At 37.7% G+C, this 22,368-nt stretch overlaps 1 protein-coding gene across 1 annotated transcript in view; it reads left to right on the forward strand.

Moving 5' to 3' along the window:
* Positions 1-22,368, forward strand: part of EYA1 (EYA transcriptional coactivator and phosphatase 1) — a 165,133-nt gene that overhangs the window by 95,045 nt on the left and 47,720 nt on the right. Inside the window, exon 12 of the mRNA XM_056136617.1 lies at positions 20,500-20,589. Coding sequence (XP_055992592.1) covers positions 20,500-20,589 — 90 coding nt within the window. The remainder of the gene's footprint in view (positions 1-20,499; positions 20,590-22,368) is intronic.

The following is a 22,368-nucleotide window of genomic DNA, read 5'->3' on the forward strand; positions in this document are numbered from 1 at the left end:
CAGTTCAGTGGCACCCATACTTTGAACCCAATGCAGGCACCATGTCATGTATATGGAACTAGGGTCCTAATAAACACTCAGACCTGCACATCATTTTGTCTGGGTAGACAAAACAGTTGTTACAAATAGCCTCAAATAACATGACTCTAGTGTGACAGAAACGTATCTCTTCATGGTCCAGGAAACTTCCCTTGGTCTAGAGTTAGGCAGAGCAGAAAATGGTGATGCTGTTTTGCTCTGTAGTTTTTATGGTTTTTGTTATCAGCTGTCTCTAGTTCACAAAATGGGAAAAAAGCAAGAGCAGCATGAAAAGAGATATATTTCTGACCCAGGCCTACCAGGAGCACAGATTAATGCACTCATGGCCCAATGCAAAAGAAAGTGGTAAGCCTGACTTTGCTGTGTGCCCAGGAAGAAGTGCAGAGCCAGTTTTGGGAGATGAATAACAGGCAGACACAGGTCTCAGTTAGGAAGGATTTGACTAATGTATAAAGTCCAAGGTTCTGACTGGTAGCAGTATGTTTTTTGAGTGCAAGAGAAAGATGAAAGACCAATTCATTCTTAAAGAAAGGTTCCCTGATTTTATCTGCTGCTTTGTCAGTTGAGTTAGATCAAAGTGATTAGATAAGTGGTGGCTCCTGATAAAACTTTTGGATCCTGTGGAATGACTGACTCTAAACCTTAAAAAACAAACAAAATCATGGTTTGCCTTATCCTTGACAGTTGCTCTTTCTCGTTTCCTTTCCTAGCTCTTTCTTCCTCACTGGTACAGTTCTGTATTTGAAATGTATATATCTTTGCTCCCTTTTTTGAATGAAGCCTACTGTTTCATATTTGCACATATAGAAAGGAAATACACTGAATCTACACAATCATCAAGCATGACAGTCACCACACCAGGCCGCCATGCCACCAATGACCTTCTTTGTTCAGTTGCCTTGGGGAAAGCACCTTTTATTTCTGAATATCTCTTGTATTTAGTTTTCCCATCCATTAAATGGAAGTGTGTTATAGCTGTTGAGGACCAATGTAAGGGACCCAGAAACTGTACATGGGGGGTTTCATGAAGAAGAGCTATTGTTAGTTACTTAGTTTTGGGGATCTGAGGAATGAGTGGGCAATCATACTTTGTTTTTTCCAAATAGCAGACAGGAGAAGGTGGCAGCACAGCATAACTTTTGAGAGAAACGATAGCAAAATGATAGCAAAATTGAGCTACAGAATTTATTTGGAGGATCAAACTGGTGAAAAAGCATAACAGAACATGGGTTAAACAGAAATACAGTACTTTGTTCAGTGTTTATACTTTACATAGCCAGCTGGCATTTATTATTCAATTTGTTTCCTTTTTTTTCCCCTCCAGTGAGGAAACTGGCTCAGAAAAATGAAATAACTGACCCAGGGGAAGCATTATCTATTGACTACAACATAGGCCTCTAATCTAGTCTTCTGATTAGGACATTGCCCTCCAAGAAGGGCTGCAGAGAGATTAAGTGCCATGGTTGTGTGCTATGGCCAGTGATGCCATGAACAATATTAAATCAGAGGAGTGACATGATGGAAGTGTACAATTTGGAAGATTAACCTGATAGCAGAGAAGATTATTGCAGTCCTCCTGGTAGAGAATAAGCAAGAGCTAAGAGAGTGGCTGTAACACTAGAAAGGAGAGTGAGATAGGTGAATGGTTACAAATGAAATCTAGATTGGTCTTTTGATTGGATTTAGCTGTTGAGTCTTATCCTTGGCACTGTGTGGGCCCCTACCTGTTGAGGCCAATTTGGCCAGGTCTGCTCTAGCTTTATTCTTTTTTCTCCCACTTCACACCACTTCTTGGACTTTGTCCCATGTTTGGGATTCATTGGGATTTCTCCACAATCAAAATTAATCTGTGGAATGAAGTGCTTTCTCGTATTCTCAGTTTGGGTATTATGTTCACAGTGTTGAAAGAGACTCTCTCAAGTAAGAAAATTCAAGTAGTCAAGAAGCACATATCTAATCAGGAAAAAAAATGACCTGATTAGTCCACCACAAGTTTGAATTTTTTTAAATTTATTCGGGCAGTAGTTCAGATGTGATTTATTTGTCACAGGCATACACGCTCGCCTTGTAATCCAGGTTATATCTTAATTGGCATCAGAGGTGTGCCCAACTTCAAATTTAATGTTTTGTGCCAGTGATTCAATAATAGGACCTTGAAAATTTGGAAAAAGTTAATATTTCATTGATGGTTTGATTCTTTTAGGTACAAAACAATGTCATATGGTTGTATATAAATTCTCATATCACTTTTAGTTTTACATATATTATACATATTTAAAAAAAAACTTTTTAGAATTTAGCAGGTTTTCTTTTTTTCTCTGCAAGGGGACTGATTTCCTAATCTCCTCTTAATCCTTCCCTTGTGAGCAACCAGCATGGGGCCTTGACAACAAACCAGTCCTGTACTTAAGAGTGCCCATTCCTGTTCATCAACTTCCTTTTCCCCAAAACAAAAGATCTTGAATGCAGAGAATTTATTTTAAATGACAGTCAGGTTCTGTTTGTGTTTGTAATCTTAGCATTCTAAACAAGGAATTGTTTAAAGGTCCAAAACCAAAATGTGTGTGTGTGTGTGTGTGTGTGTGTGTGTGTTTCCTCTTACCACCCTAAGATTAGTTCTTGATTTGAGCATACTTTACAGGATTTTCATCTTGACCAACAAAATCCTCTAAACCCTGTTCACCTTGTTGGCATCATACCTCATTGGTTGTTAGAACTCTCAGTAATTACTTGCAAGTGGAGGTTTAGCTGCCCACTAGGTTTCAGTACAGATAGAAATTAGTAACTTTGTCTTTTATTCTGCAAATTCAGAATGTTACATAGCATATCTAAGGAACTAGTCCTAACTTTCTGAAATAACCACAGTGTCTTTTAATAACCCTTTCAAGCTTCGGATTAATCTATAAATAATGTTCCAAATAGTCTTCACTTTTGATCCAAAATAAAATAGTAATTGCTAGAAGTTTGCATAGATTTGACCTCACAAATGTAATGGGTTAACTATTCAAGTAGGAAAGGATGCGGAAGACTTTTTTCAGATAATTAACGTGTATATATAAGGTGACCAGAGGAGTAAGATTATTAAAAAGCAAAATTATCCTTTGCCTTTCAGTAAGATAAATTCCCTAAACATAAGTACTTTGTTGAATCCACTGAGTCTGAATTCAGAATGCAAAATCTACCTGAAGTCAAAAGAGTGACATGAGTTTTTAAGATTTTTTTTAATTCTCAATTTAAATTGAAATTTTCACCACTTATATTTGCTTGATTTTATTTTATCATTAAATTATTGCCTTTTCAGTTTAGAAAAATAAGCTGGTAAAATAAAAGGAATAAAAGAATAATGATTATAAGAGTTTATATAAATAGGAACCAGACCTACATTAAAAATAGAACACTTTTTCTTTTAATTTCTTACTGGATTGTCTAAGAACCAAGAGAAATTACTTCCTTATTAATGTGTGTCCTTTTTTAAGTTCTAATACTAAAACTAAAATGACTTATCGTTATTCTTTTTGGACTACAGCAGACCTAATGTAATTTTTGGTATTTGTGACATTGTTAAATCAAAAATAAAAATCTTGTAATGTGTTTTACAAAATAGTAACATAAAAAGAAGAAATACTTCAGTGGTTAGGAAAATGTTTAGCTCGAAGGATTTTTTAAGAAAGGAGAAAGTTCTTTGCTTGCATGCTGCAAAATAACCATTCTTCATCCCATTCTTAAACCCAAAAAAGAAATGAAAGCAGGTTAATTTTTTCCCTTATTTTAATGTTAAAAGACTGACTATTCTTAGCCACAAGTAGAGACTTCACGAAAGAAAATTAAGAAATTAAGAAAATAATTTTTGAAGTAGCCTTAATTGTGCATGCGTGCATGCGTGCATGCGTGTGTGTGTGTGTGTGTGTGTGTGTGTGTGTGTGTGTGTGACTGAGTCTGCCTGTCTGTCTTTTGTCACCCTTGGCATTTAAAATAGATTAAGTTGGAGGAATCAGCCTTGTATGCTTGAGCTTTGGATCAGTCGTGGCCCTATGTACTGCCCAGTGTCACCTCTGGCACTGCAGTTGTGGTCCTTGGTGCCATAACAAGTATGTGGCTGCTGGGGAGTGCCAGAGTGCCACAGCCAAGTGTGGGAGAGCCAGCATCACAACTCCAACAACAAATGAAAAAGAATTGGAAACAGCAATCAAATGTTTTTCAAAATTAGATCAAATTTCCTTTTGAGGCAAGAATCTGAGGTAAGATCATACTACCTACCCGCCTAATGGCTTCATAATACTTAAGTGATCATTAAAATTAAGTATGTCCAAGTATTAAAATCCACATCACTATAGTATTTCTCAGCATAAATGAGAAACAAAGGAATCTCAGTGACAGAATTTCAAGGTGATCACTGGAATAAAGAAAAATTAATGGAGTAAGTCACCTCTCCCTCACCACACCCGGGACTGGAGCAATTTTCCATGGTCTCCCTATTACGAAAGATTCTGTACTGACCCATATGCTCATCTTCATCTAAGTACTACCCCAAATTAAGACTCCATCTGAAGACTTTGTCATAAAAGAAGTAGTGGTTGGTACTGAATACTTCAGCTTCTAGCCTATAGTAGTTTCAGTTTTGGTTTGTGGTCAAGAAAATATTCATGAAATCATTCAGAAAGTTGAGTTATCCATGACACCCATCTTATATTGAATACACAGAACCTTTGCTGCTATTTGGGCTCCAACACCAGCACAAATAATGATGTAGTGTTATCATTTATTGCCTGCTTTCCTGCCCAAGTCACTGCTTCTTTCCTGGGCTAATGCAGTCATTCAGAACATCACTGTCATTGTCACTGTCCTCCCGTTGTTCATCGATTTGATCAAGCGGGCCCAGTAACATCTCCATTGCGATATTTGTTATTGTGTTTGGCATATCGAATACGTCACAGGTAGCTGCCAGGCTTTGCCGTGCAGGCAAGATACTCTCGGTAGCTTGCCAGGCTCTCCGAGAGGGGTGGGGAAATCGAACTTGGGTCGGCCAGGTGGCCTGTATGCAAAGCGAACACCCTACCAGTCTTTGCAATTTATTGGCTATGTACATAGTAGGGTAGTAGGTGTCTGGCCATAAATCTTATTTTGGGGAAGCTTATAAATTTATATAGGAGATTGTTGTTAGAGTAAATGTATATTCAACAGCAGTCTTACTGTGGGGCAAAACTATTTTAAACCAATACACTTGAAATTCACAGAGTGAAACTGTAGTCTCTCCTAACGAATACAAATATTAAAACAAGTTTCTATTACTTTCTAGTTCCTGTAGTTATCATGTTAATAAGAAATGGCCAATAATAGGGCAATAAATGATAACACTAAGGTTGAGAATGAAAAATAATCACGATCCCAAGGGCCATACAACCAGACAATAAATGTCAAAGGTCCTATAATAAGATGCTTCTAGGTACTACTGTTCTTTACTGACACGAAGAATTTTTCTTTGATTAATGTTGCAGTGTGACATGACTGTTTCTAACTGTATGTGAATCAGGTCATCTGGCTTCAATCATAAATATCAGTTCCTCTAGTTTTCTGAAAAAGAACATTCCAAATGACACAGCAATAGACTTAGAGCAGGCACAACAGTATCTATATTCTTGCTTATATTCTAAAGTCTCATGTAAATCTGGATTACCTGCCTGGATTACCTAACTATCTGAAATCCCTGTATCTTATTTTCTATTAAGGTTCATACCCTGAGGAACTTGACAAGGCTTTTGCAAATTTTGACTTGTCAGTTGTTTGGGCATTTAAAAGTATGGTTTCCTAAGTCTCTATTGACAGATGATTGGACAAAGAAGTGGATTTTATACACAGTGAAATTCTGTTATTCTTCACCATATCGATGGACCTCGAGGCATTGTGCTTATTGAAACAGGTCAGAAGAAAGTAAAACAATTAACTTCATTCATTTGTGGTATATAAACAACAGATGAACTGAATAAAACAAATATTTATACTACAAGACCAATTATTGATAACTGTAAGGAAGGAATGAAGATAAGTTTGGTAAAGAAATTCTTTCATATAATGAGGGACAGAATTAGTCTTAGTGGTGAATCAATGTATATACAAATGTTAAATTTTAATTATGAACCCCTAAAATAATGGGCTGTGTTATGTCTATCAATAAGTTTTCCTGGAGTATATTTGAATATAATTTAAATTTCCAAAATATATCCCCACCAAGAATGGAAGGTCACACTTGGAGATTTATTTTGGAAGGTGGTAGGATTGATGTTTGAACACTGAATGCCCGAAACAATTGTATTATAAGCAACTTACTAAATCATGGTTATAATAACTTTTTTTAAAAAAAATTCCACCTACAGACTTTATATCAGTGAATATTTTTTATTCATTGAATTATTTTATATTATTTTGTTTGTATTCATTTTGTTTTTGGACCCCAGCTGGTGATGCTCAAGGATTACAACTGACTCTGTGCAGGAATCACTCTTGGCACTGTTCAGGGGAACACGTGGAATCCCAGGGATGAACCCAAACTAGGCCCATGCAAGGCTGGCATCTTACCCACTATACTATCGCAGCAGCCCCTGTTGACATCTTTGTTTTTATTAAAGAAATGTGAAACTCAGTAGAACCAAGGGAGAGCAAAACTGCTCCATGCTTAGAAGCCTGCCACAAGTGGGGCCGGGGTTATGGGGAAGCAGTTACGACAGAGAAGATATAGCTATGACGATGATAGATAAAGGAACAAAGATGATAACCTCTCCATACCTGTAATGCAAACCATAATGAGGAGGGGAAGGAGGAGGGAGGAATATGGGAGGGGACAGGAAGCAGAGGAGAAAAGTGTCTGCCAGTAGAGGCAGGCTGAGGGGAGGGACAGTTGCGGAGGAAAACGGGGGACATTGGTGGTAGAAAATGTGTATTGGTGAAAAGACAGGTGTTGGAACATTGTATGACTGAAACCCCTTCATGAGGAACTTTGTACTGTGTAGGAAGGAAAGCAGTATGTTGGGGGAGGAGGGAGGAACCAACACATAGCACGTATAGTACAACAATTTTATGATAACTGTTTTTGACTTTTAACACTTTCACGTCCTACTTCATAGTGTTTCATTTGTATTGTTGCTGATGTGCTGCTCTTGTTTTAGGGTTTTATTTTTTATTTAGAGCAAATTCCAGAAATTATATTTGTGTATTTCATTACATATTTAAGATACCATTAAAATAAAACTGGGGATAAGGGGCCTCTAAGCAGTACTCAAAGGTTCAGGAGCCACTCCTGGCCATTCTTTAAGCAAATTGGGTTTTTTAATTAATTTTTTTTGGGGGGGGGGTTGGAGTCTCACCCAGCTGTGCTTTGGGCTCAGTCTTTGAAGCCAGTGTCAGCTGTTTGCAAGGCCAGTGCCCTAACTCCTATGTTATGTCTCTTCCCCCCACAACTCACATTCTTGTTAATCTATTTTTGGACACTTGGGTTACTTCTGCCTGTGACTTTCATCTTACATTATTACATATGATTATAACTATCTCTTTTTGGACCTGTTTTCAGTTATTTCGTGCATATTTTCATGTTCATTTTTGAAGCAACTAAAACTAAGTCAGCGTACATACAAGTCTTTCAGGGCACAAAGGAAATTATCCTGTATCTCTCTGTGTTTTTCAGTGGCTGGGCAAATAAACAAGCATCAACAAACATCAGGCAGATTGCCAAGAGAAGAATAAAATGAAGTTTATTACTAACAAGTGCATTGCTTGAATAAATAGGAAAGATCTAAAAAGACTGCTTTGCCTCATGATTTTCAAGCTATCTTTAGATAACTCCCTGATACAGTACACTTGGAGTAGAGCAAGGAAAGGGACTAGTTAGAAGACAAACTAAAAAAACCTAAGTATGTAGGTTTAAGTTTAGCTTTTGCCCATTGAAAAGATAATGAGATTAAGCTTTCCCATTGTATTAGGTAAATCCAATGGGAAAGGTCCTGCTAAAAGTTTACATGTAAATATCTTTCACAAAAATCAGCTTCCACTCAGCCTTTAAGAGCTCCTCCCATCGAATCAGTCTTTTGTGGAGGACTTTTAAGGTTAGGCTTAAACTTAACTCTCTGTAAAGCTTCACTGGTTAAGTTTATTCCTGAGCATTTTTATGCTTTTGATACTATTGCAAATGGAATTATTTTCTTAATTTTCTTTCTGGATTGCTCATTGTTTATAGAAATGCAACTGATTTTTGTTCCTATTTTGTATGCGATACCTATTCAAAATGAATTTAGTAATTTCTACAGTTTGTGTAATCATCTGAGTTGTACACATAAGATCATGTCAGCTTTGTTCCTCCTCTCTTTTTCTATGTTGGATGCCTTTTATATTTTTTTTTCCTTAACTCTAACTTAGACCTCCAGTTCTTTTTAAAAAGATTTTAAATTTAAAGAACCATGATCTACAAACTTATTGATAATTGAGTCTTAAGCAATTCAATTATCCAATCCAATAATCCAACACTGATCCCACCACCAGAGTCAGCTTTCCTCCATCCGTGTCCCATGTTCCATCCCAACCCTCCCTCCACCTGCCATCTTGACAGACACATTTCAACGTCAGTACTTATAGTGTAGACTCCAAGTTTTCAGCATTGTTGAGTCTGTGCTTTACATAGCTACACTGCTTTCTTAAATCATCCATATATTGAGGCCAAAAAGATGAAGAAGGGAAGTAATGGGGAGACACGGGTTATACTTTCAATTCTAAAATAAAAATGACCCAAAAATTAGAGATTACAAAAATGAGTACCTTTTTCTGTTCCTAATCTTAGATTTTTTTTTCCAAAAAAAGTATACAGGGGTTGTATAGATAATACAGCATATGGCAGGTAAGGTGCTTGCCTTGCACACAGCTGACCTGGATTTGATCCCTGGTACCACATATATTCTCCCGAGCACAGAGCCAGGAGTAAATCCTGAGCACAGCCACGTATGGCTCACCTTTTTTTTTTTTAAAAAAAAAAAGCATTCATATTTTGACCATGGAACATGACTTTCTTATATATGACCTATGTTTTGTTGAGATAGTTTCATTTTATATATATTCCTGCTTTACAGGATTATTTTCTTCACTGGTTTTATAATGTAGAAGAGTTTGTTGTTTATTTCTTAGGTGTATTGTTGTTGTTGTTTTGTTTTTGGTGTGTGTGCGGGGGGTGGGGGGGGCGGAGGCACTCCCAGAGATGCTCAGGGGTTACTCTTGGCTCTGCTGTCAGAAATTACTCCTGGGGGTGCTCAGGGGACCATATGGGATGCCAGGAATAAATCCAGGTCAGCCGTGTGCAAGGCAAATGCCCTATCCATTGTACTTTCCCTCACCCCTCTCGTGTTTTGGAATCTGGGATATCCACTGTCTGAATGTTTCTGTTGATACACCCAGACTTGTAACATTCCTGCTAAGTTTTCCTGCTTGCATTTCAGTTGTGCTCTATTGCCGCGTTTTTATTTGTCCCCTAAATTTCCTACAAATCAGAAGGGAGTTAAAAGATTAATTGTGTTCAAGTTTTGTATATTTTATTTTGTTGTCAAGATGTGCAGATGTAGTATGTCCTTTCAGTAAGGGATACAAAACATCTGGTGTTGTCATTTTTTAACTTCAGTATTCTAGTCGGATAGACTGTTCAACAATACATTATGCGGGGAGGAGGGGCGTTTTGCTTGTTCTGTTTCTTAGCTGAAAGACAGTTGATGAGGGAAAAGAAGACAGATGAGTTTGTTTTGGGTTATCATAAGTGTATCCATTTTAGCAAATTACATGCAGATCAACTATCAAAAATGAAAGGACAGTGCTTACTGCAAATAGCTAACGTAGACTTGCTTCTGGTGAGGCAGTTTTGAGATGAAATGGAAGTACTTTCTGAATTTTAAGATTTTCATACATATTTTTCTCTATCTGAATGATTCTATAGCATTACTGCAGATGTGTAATTAAGATTTCCTGGTGACCTAGTGGACAGATAGGTTCATGCTGAGTAATCTTGGAATTACCGTTTTGCCCTGTTCTTTTTTTCACCTACCAAATGCTTTTCAATTCACCATCTCCTTTCAGTAGTTTATTAATCAGTGAACTGATGTGACTAATCTCTATCTAGGTCAGCTTGGTGTTTGGTGCCTAACTTCCCAGGTAGATTCAACTAGTCTCATTAAGGTTTAAGTTTAGCCTTATGCATTTTCTCTATATGTGGTTTGCTTCTAAATATCTGTAAAAATAATACTTAGCAGAGGGATTTTTGTAAAATGTAACTTTATACTGGAAGGAATTAATTATTTACATTAAATACAGCTAAATTGGACTGGAGCAATGATAGCACAGTGGGTAGGGCATTTGCCTTGCATGTGGCTGACCTGGCTGACCCATCAGACCCAGGTTAAATTCCTCTGCCCCTCTCAGAGAGCCCGACAACCTACTGAGAGTATCTTGCCCGCACAGCAAAGGCTGGCAAGCTACCTGTGACGTATTCTATATGCCAAACACAGTAACAAGGGTCACAATGGAGACATTACTGGGCCCACTGGAGAAAATTGATGAACAATGGGAGGACAGTGACAGTGACTGTAAGGAGAGGCTGCTAAAATCTCAGGGTTGGGACAAATGGAGACATTACTGGTGCCCGCTCGAGTAAATTGATGAACAACAGGATGACAGTGATGCAGTGAAATACAGCTCAATAATGCTCACTTCAGAAAGGTAAAGAATTAAAATTTTCTCCAATGTCACAAACATCCAAGTCAGTTGTATCAATCAAAGTTGCTGCTTGTGGAATAACTGATACTAAAAAACCCAGCTTTTTTCATGTTATAATAGCTGATAATTTTATTTTGTGTGATGCTCCTAAAGTGCTCCCCCAAATTTATACTTTATTTCTATCACTAGCAACACCACTTTAAAATATGATACTATTTCTTATATGCTAGAGTAGAATATGCACCACATATTCTCAGTGTAGCGCCTGCATCACTAACTGTGCAATTCATGCACTTTTAAATAAATTTAGTAATTGGTGAACATTTTCAGAGACTATATACTAAAGATAACTGAATTTGAAATGTACTTCAATAATTGCTAATATTACCAGGCATTTATTGATAAACGGGCAGACTTAAGAATTTACCAAGACCTACTCTTCCAAGTTATGACTGTAATTGAAGATTTGGATTGTGTATAAATTCCTATTTACAAAGTGTGACCCTTTAATGATTAAATTGTATAGACCAAACAACATATAACTAACTTAAAGAGATCATACTGTACAAGCCATGATTTGGGGTAGGGGGGGTGGAGTGTCTAGTCTTTGAAATGCTCAGGGGTTATTTCTGGCTCGGTGCTCAAAAAAGATCCCTGGAAATGCTCAGGGGAATATATATGGTGCCAGGGACCAAATCTGGGTCAGAAGTGCATACAGAAGTGCTCTATCCTCTGTACTCTCTTTCCAGCCTAAGTTCTTGATTTTCTTTTTTGTAATAACATACCCAGGGCTCAACTGAACTACAAACTGATTGTGTATAAATTCCTATTTACAAAGGGTCACACTTTATAAATAGGAATTTATACACAATCAGTTGAGCTACAACTAGCTGTACAATTAATGCACTCTTAAAAATATGGTCATTTCAAAGATATTGAAAGAAAGAATTTAGTATTGCCTTTGTCTTTATCCTGACCTTCACATCCCATTAATATGCATCCTTTTATAGTCAGGATATGGAATTCCATATCTGGATTGACCTGCAGTTATTATAGTAGCAGTGGTAGGAATAGTAAAAAACAGTAAAAATAGTGGTTATATTGAAAATTTAATCCTTATTAGAAACTACTTGCATAAATTATCTATGCAGCCATATTTAATAATTAAAACAAAAATTTATCGCCAATTTACTGATGAAGGACCTGAGACCCAAAAGTAGAGTTACAATTTATCTACCACACAGCTAGTAGATAATATTATATTTCTTATCCAAACACTTTTACTACTAGGTATAACCATCATGACTGTACATTTCCAGTGTTTTTCTACAATGTGTGCAAGACTTCTTTATTTGCAGGTTATTAGTACAGTAAATTGTAAAAAACTTTATTATCTAATATGAAGCAGAAAGCCCTGACTGATGCCTTCTCTGAAGCTAGGTACTTGATGTAGTTCAGTCCTGAAATGGGCTGGTTGGCTTCATCATTAGCTCTAGAATTACAAGGCAGTTTCCTTACTTACCCAATATGAGAATTGCTAGGTTGAAGCAGAGAAACAAGTGGTATAAATGTGCAGGAGCAACAAAGCCTTTCTCTGATTGCCAGAATCTTGGTAAAACCAAATTACAAAATTGCTCTGAATTGACTGCATAAAAAGTACACTTTGGGTTTTATTTTGTTTGGGGGCCACATCTGGCAGTACTCAGGCCTACTCCAGACTTGGTGCTCAGAAGACCATGTGGTGCCAGGTATTGAATCCAGGCCTCTTGCATGCAAAACATGGACAATAACCCTTTGAGCTGTTTCTCCAGTTCCTAAAAAAACATTATTTTAATGAGCCTTAATGTTTTTCAAATACGCTAGTCAGTGGTTTTCAACCACCAGTCTGCAGACCAGTGATGGTCTCAGAAATTTCCTTTGGTCAGTGAAAGTTATTGCCACTTGACATATGGTATGCCTAGATCTTGTATTGTCTACAGACATTTTCAAAGAGTGGCAGGAAATTTCTGTGGACCTGTGGTTGTAAACCACTGCCTAGGTCATCTGTGAAACTAACCAGGGAAGAAAGAGACCATACGCAGTCTTCTACTGTGTGAAGACCAATATACACCTATAGATAACCCCTTTCTCTTATTTACTTCTAAGCAGATTATAGAATTCCGTCATGTATGTTCAAAAACAATAAAAGTTCATCTCTAGAAGTTGAATTTGATGGCATTGCAGCATTTCTATGTGCTATTTTATTTTAGTATTTTATATTTTGTCATGACTGTCAAGTGTCATTAGCCGTTATCAAGATAAAAAATATAAATCAAGAAACAGCAAGAAAAGCTTAAAGACCAGAGATGATACTCATGATTTGGAGGAAAAAATACTTTTAGTCTTTGTGGGTAGGTCTGTGTTCTAAACACAGAAATTAAGAATAGTGAGAATGGGATAATTAAAAGTCACTTGATAAAGAATGAAAGCAACATGATTGTGATTGTTTTAGACTAATTTTACATTCATCTTGTTTCATTGTTACTTAATTTTTTACATAATACTGCTTTTTCGTCAATGGACATGATTTGTCTTTGATAGGAAACAATTATAATTGTTTATTAGATATAATTGCAACAAATTCCTTCATTTTATTTTTATTATTTTAAGCAGAAATATTTCCCCCCTTTTTTATAACATCAAAATAATTGGGGAACTAGATGAAATTTCATTCTTTTATTTGTGTATGTACATGCAGTATTGGATATAGTTTGTATTGTTTGGTAATGAACAAATGGTTTGGTCTGATGTTCTCTTCCTGGGCATCAAATGCTATCGTAAACCTCTTGTAAATTTTCATTAAAGAAGAAAAATGATTACCTCTAATAACAAAAGCATTTGATTGTACTTTGTCTTTGTGAACCTTTTTACTGTGCTTTTCATTTTGTAGCAGGGAACTACTTTCCATTGCATGTTAGATTTTATTTTGCAAAATATTATCATGCATCACTTGATCACTTGACTTCCCGTTAATCATTGATTTGCTAGAGTGGGTACCAGTAACGTCTCCATTTGTCCCTGCCGCATGCTAGTGTAGCCCAATGGCATCTGATTGGTGACTCCTTCAGGGTCAGGGGATTGAGACCCATTGTAATTACTGGTTTTGGCATATATAATACACAACAGATAGCTTGCCAGGCTCTGCTGTGCAGGCAGAATACTCTCAGTAGCTTGCCAGGCTCCTGCGAGGCATAGAGGCTTTTGGGGTGACCTCTAATTGCCCTGCATAATTATCATGCATAACACTTAAAAATAGTGTAAGTGAATTTTATCCTAAAATTATTTCTTTAATAGATAGGGTTTTATAAGTAGTTTGCTTTTAAGATTGGGTTGCTCTTTAGTTGTTAATTAGCAGGTATTACTAATAAGCATATTAACAATTGTTTTAGGTAGATAAATGATTTTTCCCCACTAACCCAAAACACTAACAAGAGCAATATAATTGTTTTTCTTCACTGAAATTATTTGAAATACACTTCACTTATTGCTTTTCATTCATTTCTTCCTCCCCAAATATTGGGAGAGTCTTATACCATGCATTGTTCTCAGGCTCAAGGATGGAGAATGAATGCTTATATAAGGATCATCATGCCCTCCTGGGACAAGACTACATTAGCTGTGGTTGCTTGTAGAAACTGTACTCACCTGGAAATTCAGAGAGGAGTCTGAACTGAAGAAAGGGCAGTGGGGGAACAGGAAGCAGGACACAGGCTTGGCCAGAGATTTTAATATTTGAATGAACTCATGGTGGGAAGTGGTCTCATGCTTCAGAGTTCTTAAAGGTCTTCAGTGGTAATTTCCATCAGCGCCAATTTGCTTTCATATTATTCCTCCACCTCATAATTTTTTAAAGAAGTTTCCTAATTTATAAAATAGTCTGAAAAAGCTGGAGCCATAGCACAGCAAGTAGGGTGTTTGCCTTGCATGCAGCTGACCCGGGCAACCTGGGTTCAATACCTCTGCCCCTCTCGGAGAGCTGGGCAAGCTACCGAGAGTATCTTGCCCGCACGGCAAAGCCTGGCAAGCTACCTGTGATGTATTCGATATGCCAAACACAGTAACAACAAGTCTCACAATGGAGACATTACTGGGCCCACTTGAGCAAATCGATGAACAATGCTATAGTGCTACAGTGCTACGGTCTGAAAAAGCAGATAACACAATACGGAGGTAAGCAAGAAGCAGGTGTTTGTTGGCCTTTGGTGTTCGAGGTTTCCTAAAAGAGATGGGAGTGGAAAAGAGATAACAAGAGCCCGAGCGTAGAGCCCAATGACGGAACCTTGCAGATCTGCCGGAAAGAATGAGGAGGAGGAAAGTGGGATGAATATAAGCAAGGTATGAATTCCACAATCTAAGTGCAGGGTGTTGGGACTGACTGAAAGTTTGGTAAGGTATACAAATAGACTGCTTAGAAGAATGGCAAGATTTGGAGTTGAGTTGGTGCCAGTCTCCTAAAGAAGGAAACATTAAATAACTAGTTGAAATATGAGTAGTCAAACTTGAAGCACATTTTCAGGTGCTTTTTGGAACATCCATGGAGACACTGACTATTAAATAATTGATATCTGGGCCAAATGGAAAGGCCTATAATAGAGGAGAGTGAGATGGCATTTGAAACCATCAGTATGTTGGGGTATATAAGGCAGTGTAATAGAGTAAGGATGAAAAACCATGTGGACCAGCATCTTTTAAATGAGATAGACAATGATTAATCAGATTCTAAGAAGAGTCTCAGAGAAGACTGACAATGTCAAAGATAGAAAAGAATAAATGCCACAGAGATTAGACAGCCATATTCAATATCACAGAATTGTCAGGTTCTGAAAAAAAATGGATGCATTGTTCAATGAGGTTTATTTAAAATGAGATGTTTCTTTGAAAAGGAGGCTGAGTTCTAAATACTGTTTCAAAAGTTACATAACCCCAAAAAATGGTGTTTTAAAAGCAGCCATTTCATAACTGCAGCAGTGGAATTTGTTATTGCAAAGCACAAGAAAAGTAAGATCAAGCCAAAGACATGATGATTTTTATGTCTCAGCTTGGGTTTGAAAAAGTGTGTTTTTTCTATCTTCCACTACAGAGGCCAAAGTAAACCATTAAGTTACAACTAATTTTTAGCTGTTCACTGTTAGCTTTAGTGACATATGTCTTGTACCAGACAGGTTTGAAAAATTTGAAAGGTGTATTAAAAGATTATTTTAATTGGAAAATAAAGTGAAGCCTCAATAGGAGAAGGATTCCAATTGCTAGATTTAGGAAGAGATTTCTGGACAGGGTGATCAATCTGTTCTTCTGCTGATGTCCTTGTACACCAAATATTTAGGGTGAGATGACTTTGCACTTTGCCAACTCTGTGGCCAGAAGCAAATTCAGAACATGGGCTGCCAGTCAGTTTTCTGGTCTTCAAGCGCAGAAGTAGATGTCATCAACAGCCAAATTTCTGAAACTGGCATTTGGGTCCCATGTGGGCAGCTGAATAGGGGGTGAAGAAAAAAATGGCCACAGTAAACAAACTAAAATCACGATCGATCACGATCATCCTGTTGTTCGTCAATTGCCTCGAGCAGGTCCCAGTAACGTCTCCTTCATCCTAGCCCTGATTTTTTAAAAAGTGCCATATTCAAGGCTCTTTCAGGGTTAGGAGAATGAGACCCATCATTGTTACTGGTATTTGGCATATTGGGTACGCCACGGGGAGCTTGCCAAAAAAATCAAATGCATCATGAATCCAGGTGTTTCTGGCAGTGCTCACCCATGTTGCATTTCTTGGGTGAAAACCAGTTGTGAGTGGAAAAGGCTTTAAGAAGCTCTGCAGTCTAGATAGAGCTCTTCTTTCTGATCTGTAAATCGCGGCCCATTGGAAAACTGGGCAGTGGAAAATACCAGGGTGCACACAGCAGAGCAAGGAAAACCATGTTTTGCCAAACTTACATTTTAACTTATACATGTGTTCATGTATGTGGGGGTAGGGGAGAGGGAACAATTACTAGATCATGACAAAATAAATAAATAAATACACACACATACACACACATACATATGGATTGTAGTTTTAAAAATGTTTGAGACGCCCTGCTTTTCACTAGATTTTCTCCCATTTCTATATTTCTTTCATTCTGATTCACAAACTGTTCTTTTGGCATCGTAAATGTTTCATAATAATGCTGTGGAGTGGCAGGTATAAGACTGTTAAGGAATGACAGCTAATAACAAAAGAGAAAAACATTAAAAGGTAAATAAGGCCAACATCTGTGTTGTATTTGACCACAGGACTGAACAAGCCTTTAAAATTTATTAGTATTCCTACTAGCAAGTCGTTACTGTAATTTATGAAGAAAAGTTAAAGTATGCTATGTATTAGCAAACAATGGGGTAATTCTTTTGATGGTCATATAAATAAGCAAGCAAATCAAGGGGAAATAATTCTTTTTCAAAAGTAACAATGCTATGGCACATAAATTCCAGAATTGGCAATTAAATCAATGTGGTGAGTCTCTTCTGCTTTGCCACATAAAAAGAATCATTGACATGGTTATGAGACAAGTTAGTGTATTTTTATTGGCTTGAACTGAAGGGAGTAAACACCTTAGTCAGGTGTTTTGTTTTAGAAACAGCTGTTGGGACTTCCCCTGCTGCTTAATTCTGCTCTAGGCTAATTTTGAGCAGTTGCTTTTGCCAACATACTTTATGATAAGTTGAATCCTGTGCTTGAGTGATTTCCTATAAAACCAAGATTTAGTGACAATTTTTCTTTACTTTTTTGTAAGTTATTTTTAATTCTTATGCAACCAACAAAATTGCTTTTGTTTTTTAGGTCTTATTAAATAGGGACAGTCTGGTAGTTCGAAGGAGTAGATTTGGCAGAAATGATTTTGCTGGGCTCGATAGCACAGCAGTAGGGCTTTTGCCTTGTGCACAGCCAGCCCAGCTAAGCTGGGTTCGATTTGTCCGCCCCTCTCGGAGAGCCCGGAAAGCTACCAAGAGTATCTCGCCACACGGCAAAGCCTGGCAAGCTACCCGTATGTATTCAATATGCCAAACACAGTAAAAAAAAAGTCTCAAAATGGAGACGTTACTGGGCCTGCTTGAACAAATCGATGAACAATGGGAGGATAGTGATACAGTGATACAGTGATTTTGCTTGTCCCTGTGTGAAGCTCTTGGACGGGTAGCTAAGTCTTTGCTGCTGACTTTTGAGGATACTGTGTACTCTGTCATCTTTTTTGTTATTGGTTGTTTGTAAGAGAAGGACCAGGCAGGAATAATTGCGGTCAGCAGAGTCACCCTGCCTTGTTTTCCCAAACTGGCCTCCTCTAAGCCTTAGGATGGTAGACTATGGGCATTGTAGCACTGTTAAAGTTTGGTCCCTCTCCATTCTGCTCTTGCTAATGCATATGTATTATGGTGCCAAGGTAAGAGAAGAGAAAATGTTATTATTCTGTATGAGAACAGTGTTTTTACTTTCTAGTCCTCTGCTTTGTTTTCAGTATGCCAAACACAGTAACAACAAATCTCACAGTGGAGATGTTACTGGTGCCTGCTTGAGAAAATTGATGAGTAATGGGTGGACAGTGCTATAGTGCCTCTGCTTCGTTTAGATAAGCCATCTGAGACTCAAGGAGATAAAGATACCATGGGGAGGGGCGTGGAGTTGAGGGAAGGGCGGTGGAGGATTGGCCTAACCTCAGGGTCCTGGACTCTTTTCTTTCTTCCTACTACTTCCCAAAGTCCATAAAGAAATGGCATTTGAGGTAAATATGCAAGGATACAAGGAGCCTTAGTCATAAGGAGGTAGGTGAAGCTTGAACTTGGTAATAGAGTTCGTAATTGTGTTCAGAAAGCACTGCAGGTAACTACAAGGTTTACATAGCAGAATCTTGCTTACTCGTTGTTTTAGAGCAACATCCAGTGTTTTTCAGGGCTCATCCCTGACTCTGTCTTGAGGGATCACCCGTCGCAGGGCTTAGAGGGTCAGAGATTGGCTTGCAGCGTCAAAGATTGAATCCAAGTTAACTGTGCAAGGCAAGCTCCTTGCCACTCTGACATTTCTCTGGCCCCTAGCTAGAAGAATCTTATTTTCTCTGGGTTTATTATCTTAACTAGGACTGATGATATGCAGAGCACACTGTCACAGAAAGGTGGTAAATGGGACTGAATAAGTTCACTAGTTACAATGTCCTGGGTGAAATGATGATGTAGGTAGATACTGCGGTTCTTCCAGAATTTTGCTGTGACAATGAAATAGAATGTCAATTGATTGTTTTTTGCACTTTAGAAAAAATTTGCTCGAGCGGGCCCAGTAACGTCTCCATTGGAGACTTTGTTGTTACTGTGTCTGGCATATCGAATACTCTCGGTAGCTTGCCGGGCTCTCCGAGAGGGGTGGAGGAATCGAACTTGGGTCGGCCATGTTGGCCGCTTGTAAGGCAAACGCCCTACCCGCTGTGCTATCGCTATCTCGCCCACCCGGCAGAGCCTGGAAAGCTACCCATGACGTATTCGATATGCCAGACACAGTAACAACAAAGTTTCCAATGGAGACGTTACTGGGCCCGCTCGAGCAAATCGATGATCAACGGGAGGGCCTTTACTTTACTTTACTTTACTAGAAAAAATTTAAACACTGTGCATCTGAAAGCTGGTATTGACTAAATGTCAAGAAAACCTTCAGAAGCACATCTTATAGCCTTGCACTCTCTTTTTTTTACAGAATTTCTTTCTTTTTTAAATATGCAAGATAGCCATAAATCATGTGGCACCCTAAGCAGATATAAGGTCAGAGAGATAGTACAGTGGGTAGGAAGCTTGCCTTGCTCGCTGCTGACTGTGGTCCAATCCCCAATACCATGTATAGCTCCCAAGCCCCTCTAAGACTAAGCCCTGATCACAGCTGAATATGGGCCCACAAGCCCCTAAAAAGCAAATGTCTGCCTTCCTCCAAGTCCTTATCAGAAGATTCTTTAGAGTATGTGCCATGTGCGATGGGCTTTTTGCTCATCACTAATGTGCAAGTGTGAAGCCTTGAGTAGAAGCCTTTAAGTACACCTTGGAATGCTGGAACTCGGCTCCACGTATGGATCTTGTAGTTTGATGACCAGATAATGTCACAGGAAAGTCAAGATCAGCTCATGGAAGAGGACAAAGTACCAGATGGTCAGAGTGGTCAGCACCTCCCGCTTTGAGGATACATAGCATTGCAGGCAATAGGAATAAATAGCAGCAGTGCTGGTCATCATCTGGAAGAGAATTGGTATTTAGTCCCTTCTGAAATTAATCTATAGCATGTTGATTTTCTGGTGTTTGTGGCAATGCATTCCTCGCAGACTGGTGCCACATAAGGTCTTCTGAATTCACTGAATTTCTTGCTCCTGCCACAGATGTGTAAAGCTGGGTTTCCTCTCTTTTATTTGTATAAGTAACCCTAGACTTTGTATATATTGTAATATTTGAAGCAGCATGTTATTTCTTCATTATGCAAAGCATCATCAACATTTGAGGGACTTTTAAATAAAATAAGTCACTGAAATTTGTGCATGGAATAAATCATGCACACCAAAAGAAACTGGAACCCAAGCCTCCCATTGGGGCTCTTGCTTTCAACCTGACACAAACTCCCTCTTAATATGACATTATATTTCATGTAACCTGAAGTATACATGTTCTTGACCCGTAAAATTCTTCTTTTAGGATCCACCTACTTCAGTTTCCCTTGGGCTTCGGATGGAAGAAATGATTTTCAACTTGGCAGACACGCATCTCTTTTTTAATGACTTAGAAGTAAGTTCTAATTATTTTTATATGCACTTGATTATCATGTCTGGAAATAGGTGATTGGCTCTGAATTCCAGTAAGATATTCTTTTTGAAAAAAATATCTTTTTGAAAAAAATAATGAGTAATAATTGCTTATAAGGAAATTTGTTTTGCTTTATGGTGTTTTTGTTTTGCAAAACTCTGGTTGTGGTGTTTCATTGTCAGATTCCATCTAATTACAAATAAGGACGGTTGGAGCGATAGCACAGCGGGTAGGGCGTTTGCCTTACAAGCGGCCAACATGGCCGACCCAAGTTCGATTCCTCCACCCCTCTCGGAGAGCCCGGCAAGCTACCGAGAGTATTCGATATGCCAGACACAGTAACAACAAAGTCTCCAATGGAGACGTTACTGGGCCCACTCGAGCAAATCGACGATCAACGGGAGGGCCTTTACCTTTACCTTTACAAATAAGGATTGACATTTGTTGTCAGAGGTCTGAAATACTCATCTTTGCCAACTACTTGAAATTATGTATTTCTTAGTTACATAATCACTGTTGAGATAAATTAGTTTAGAATCCAATGAATTTATGATACTGGCAAATGCTGTTTGTTAGACTCTTACTTTATTGGGTTAGATAATTTCATTTCTGGCTCTTTCAGTTGGTTGGATGACATTTGTCTGGCCTCTCTTCTTGGGGTTGTTGGGATTTATTATGTCAAACTGCTGATGATTTTATTTGTCCATTATGATTTGGGAGGAGCACTTGTAAGATTGCTAGTTAAGTGTATTATGGACACTGACAAACATGATGATGTTGGCTAGCTATGTTCTGAAGAATAAAAGATATTGTTTTTCATATCTCCACTATGAGAAAACATGACGATAACTACATTTTACTCCCTTCTTAATAGAGACAGTTGTTTATTTAAATCCTGCTGTTAAGCTAGCTTGTGGTGAGGCTGCCAACAGGCATTAATCATCAAGTTGTTGTTTTGCTAGATTTTATAAATGTATGTTATTTCAGACAGATGAAGAATCTAAAAGATTCAAATAGAAATTTTACTGATCAAAGTTAATTGGCAGCAATTGGCCTTTAAATATTTCCTGATGTTTCCCTTTTCAAAAATCAAGCAAAATGCACCTTATTTAATAGATGAGCCAAAATCATTTGAAAAATGCCTGTGTGTGACAGAACTTAAATGCGGTTTGTTCAACATCTGTCCTGTATTTTGATTTCTTTTCATCTGCAATGAAACTACTCACAGATGAATTGGCAACTTCCAGTGCAATAAAATTATTTAAATGTGCTTCATTTTTCCCCATTTCTTATGAAATATTTATTTTTACACTTAGGGTAAAATACAGATTTTTTTCTGCATTTTAAAATGTTTGCTTTCCTTAGAAAATTACATGTAAGACATTACTGTTTTTTTAGGATAGAAATATTCCAAGCGAGTGACAAGTTCAGAATTGCTTCAAGAAAAGCTTAATAATTATACTTATTTTCAAAAGCTGCTTCTGATTTACTGTTGTTATTTGCTTTCTAAGAGTGCAACACCAAAAACAAAAATCATCTTTTATTAGTACTTTAAAATTCCTTGACTAAACTTTTATTTATTTCTAATAATGAGGATTAGGCTGATATAATGTCTCAGGTATACTCTTAACTGATGTTAATTGGTGTTAATTATCAAGAACAAATTATTTCTCTACTGAGTAAATTAATGGTAGTTTGCCATTGCTTTAAAACTAATATTTTTTAAAATGCTATAGTTTGTCCATACAATGCCAAAACTGT

This window comes from Sorex fumeus, unplaced genomic scaffold, assembly GCF_029834395.1.
Source record: "Sorex fumeus unplaced genomic scaffold, SorFum_2.1 ptg000002l, whole genome shotgun sequence".
Taxonomy (NCBI): domain Eukaryota; kingdom Metazoa; phylum Chordata; class Mammalia; order Eulipotyphla; family Soricidae; genus Sorex; species Sorex fumeus.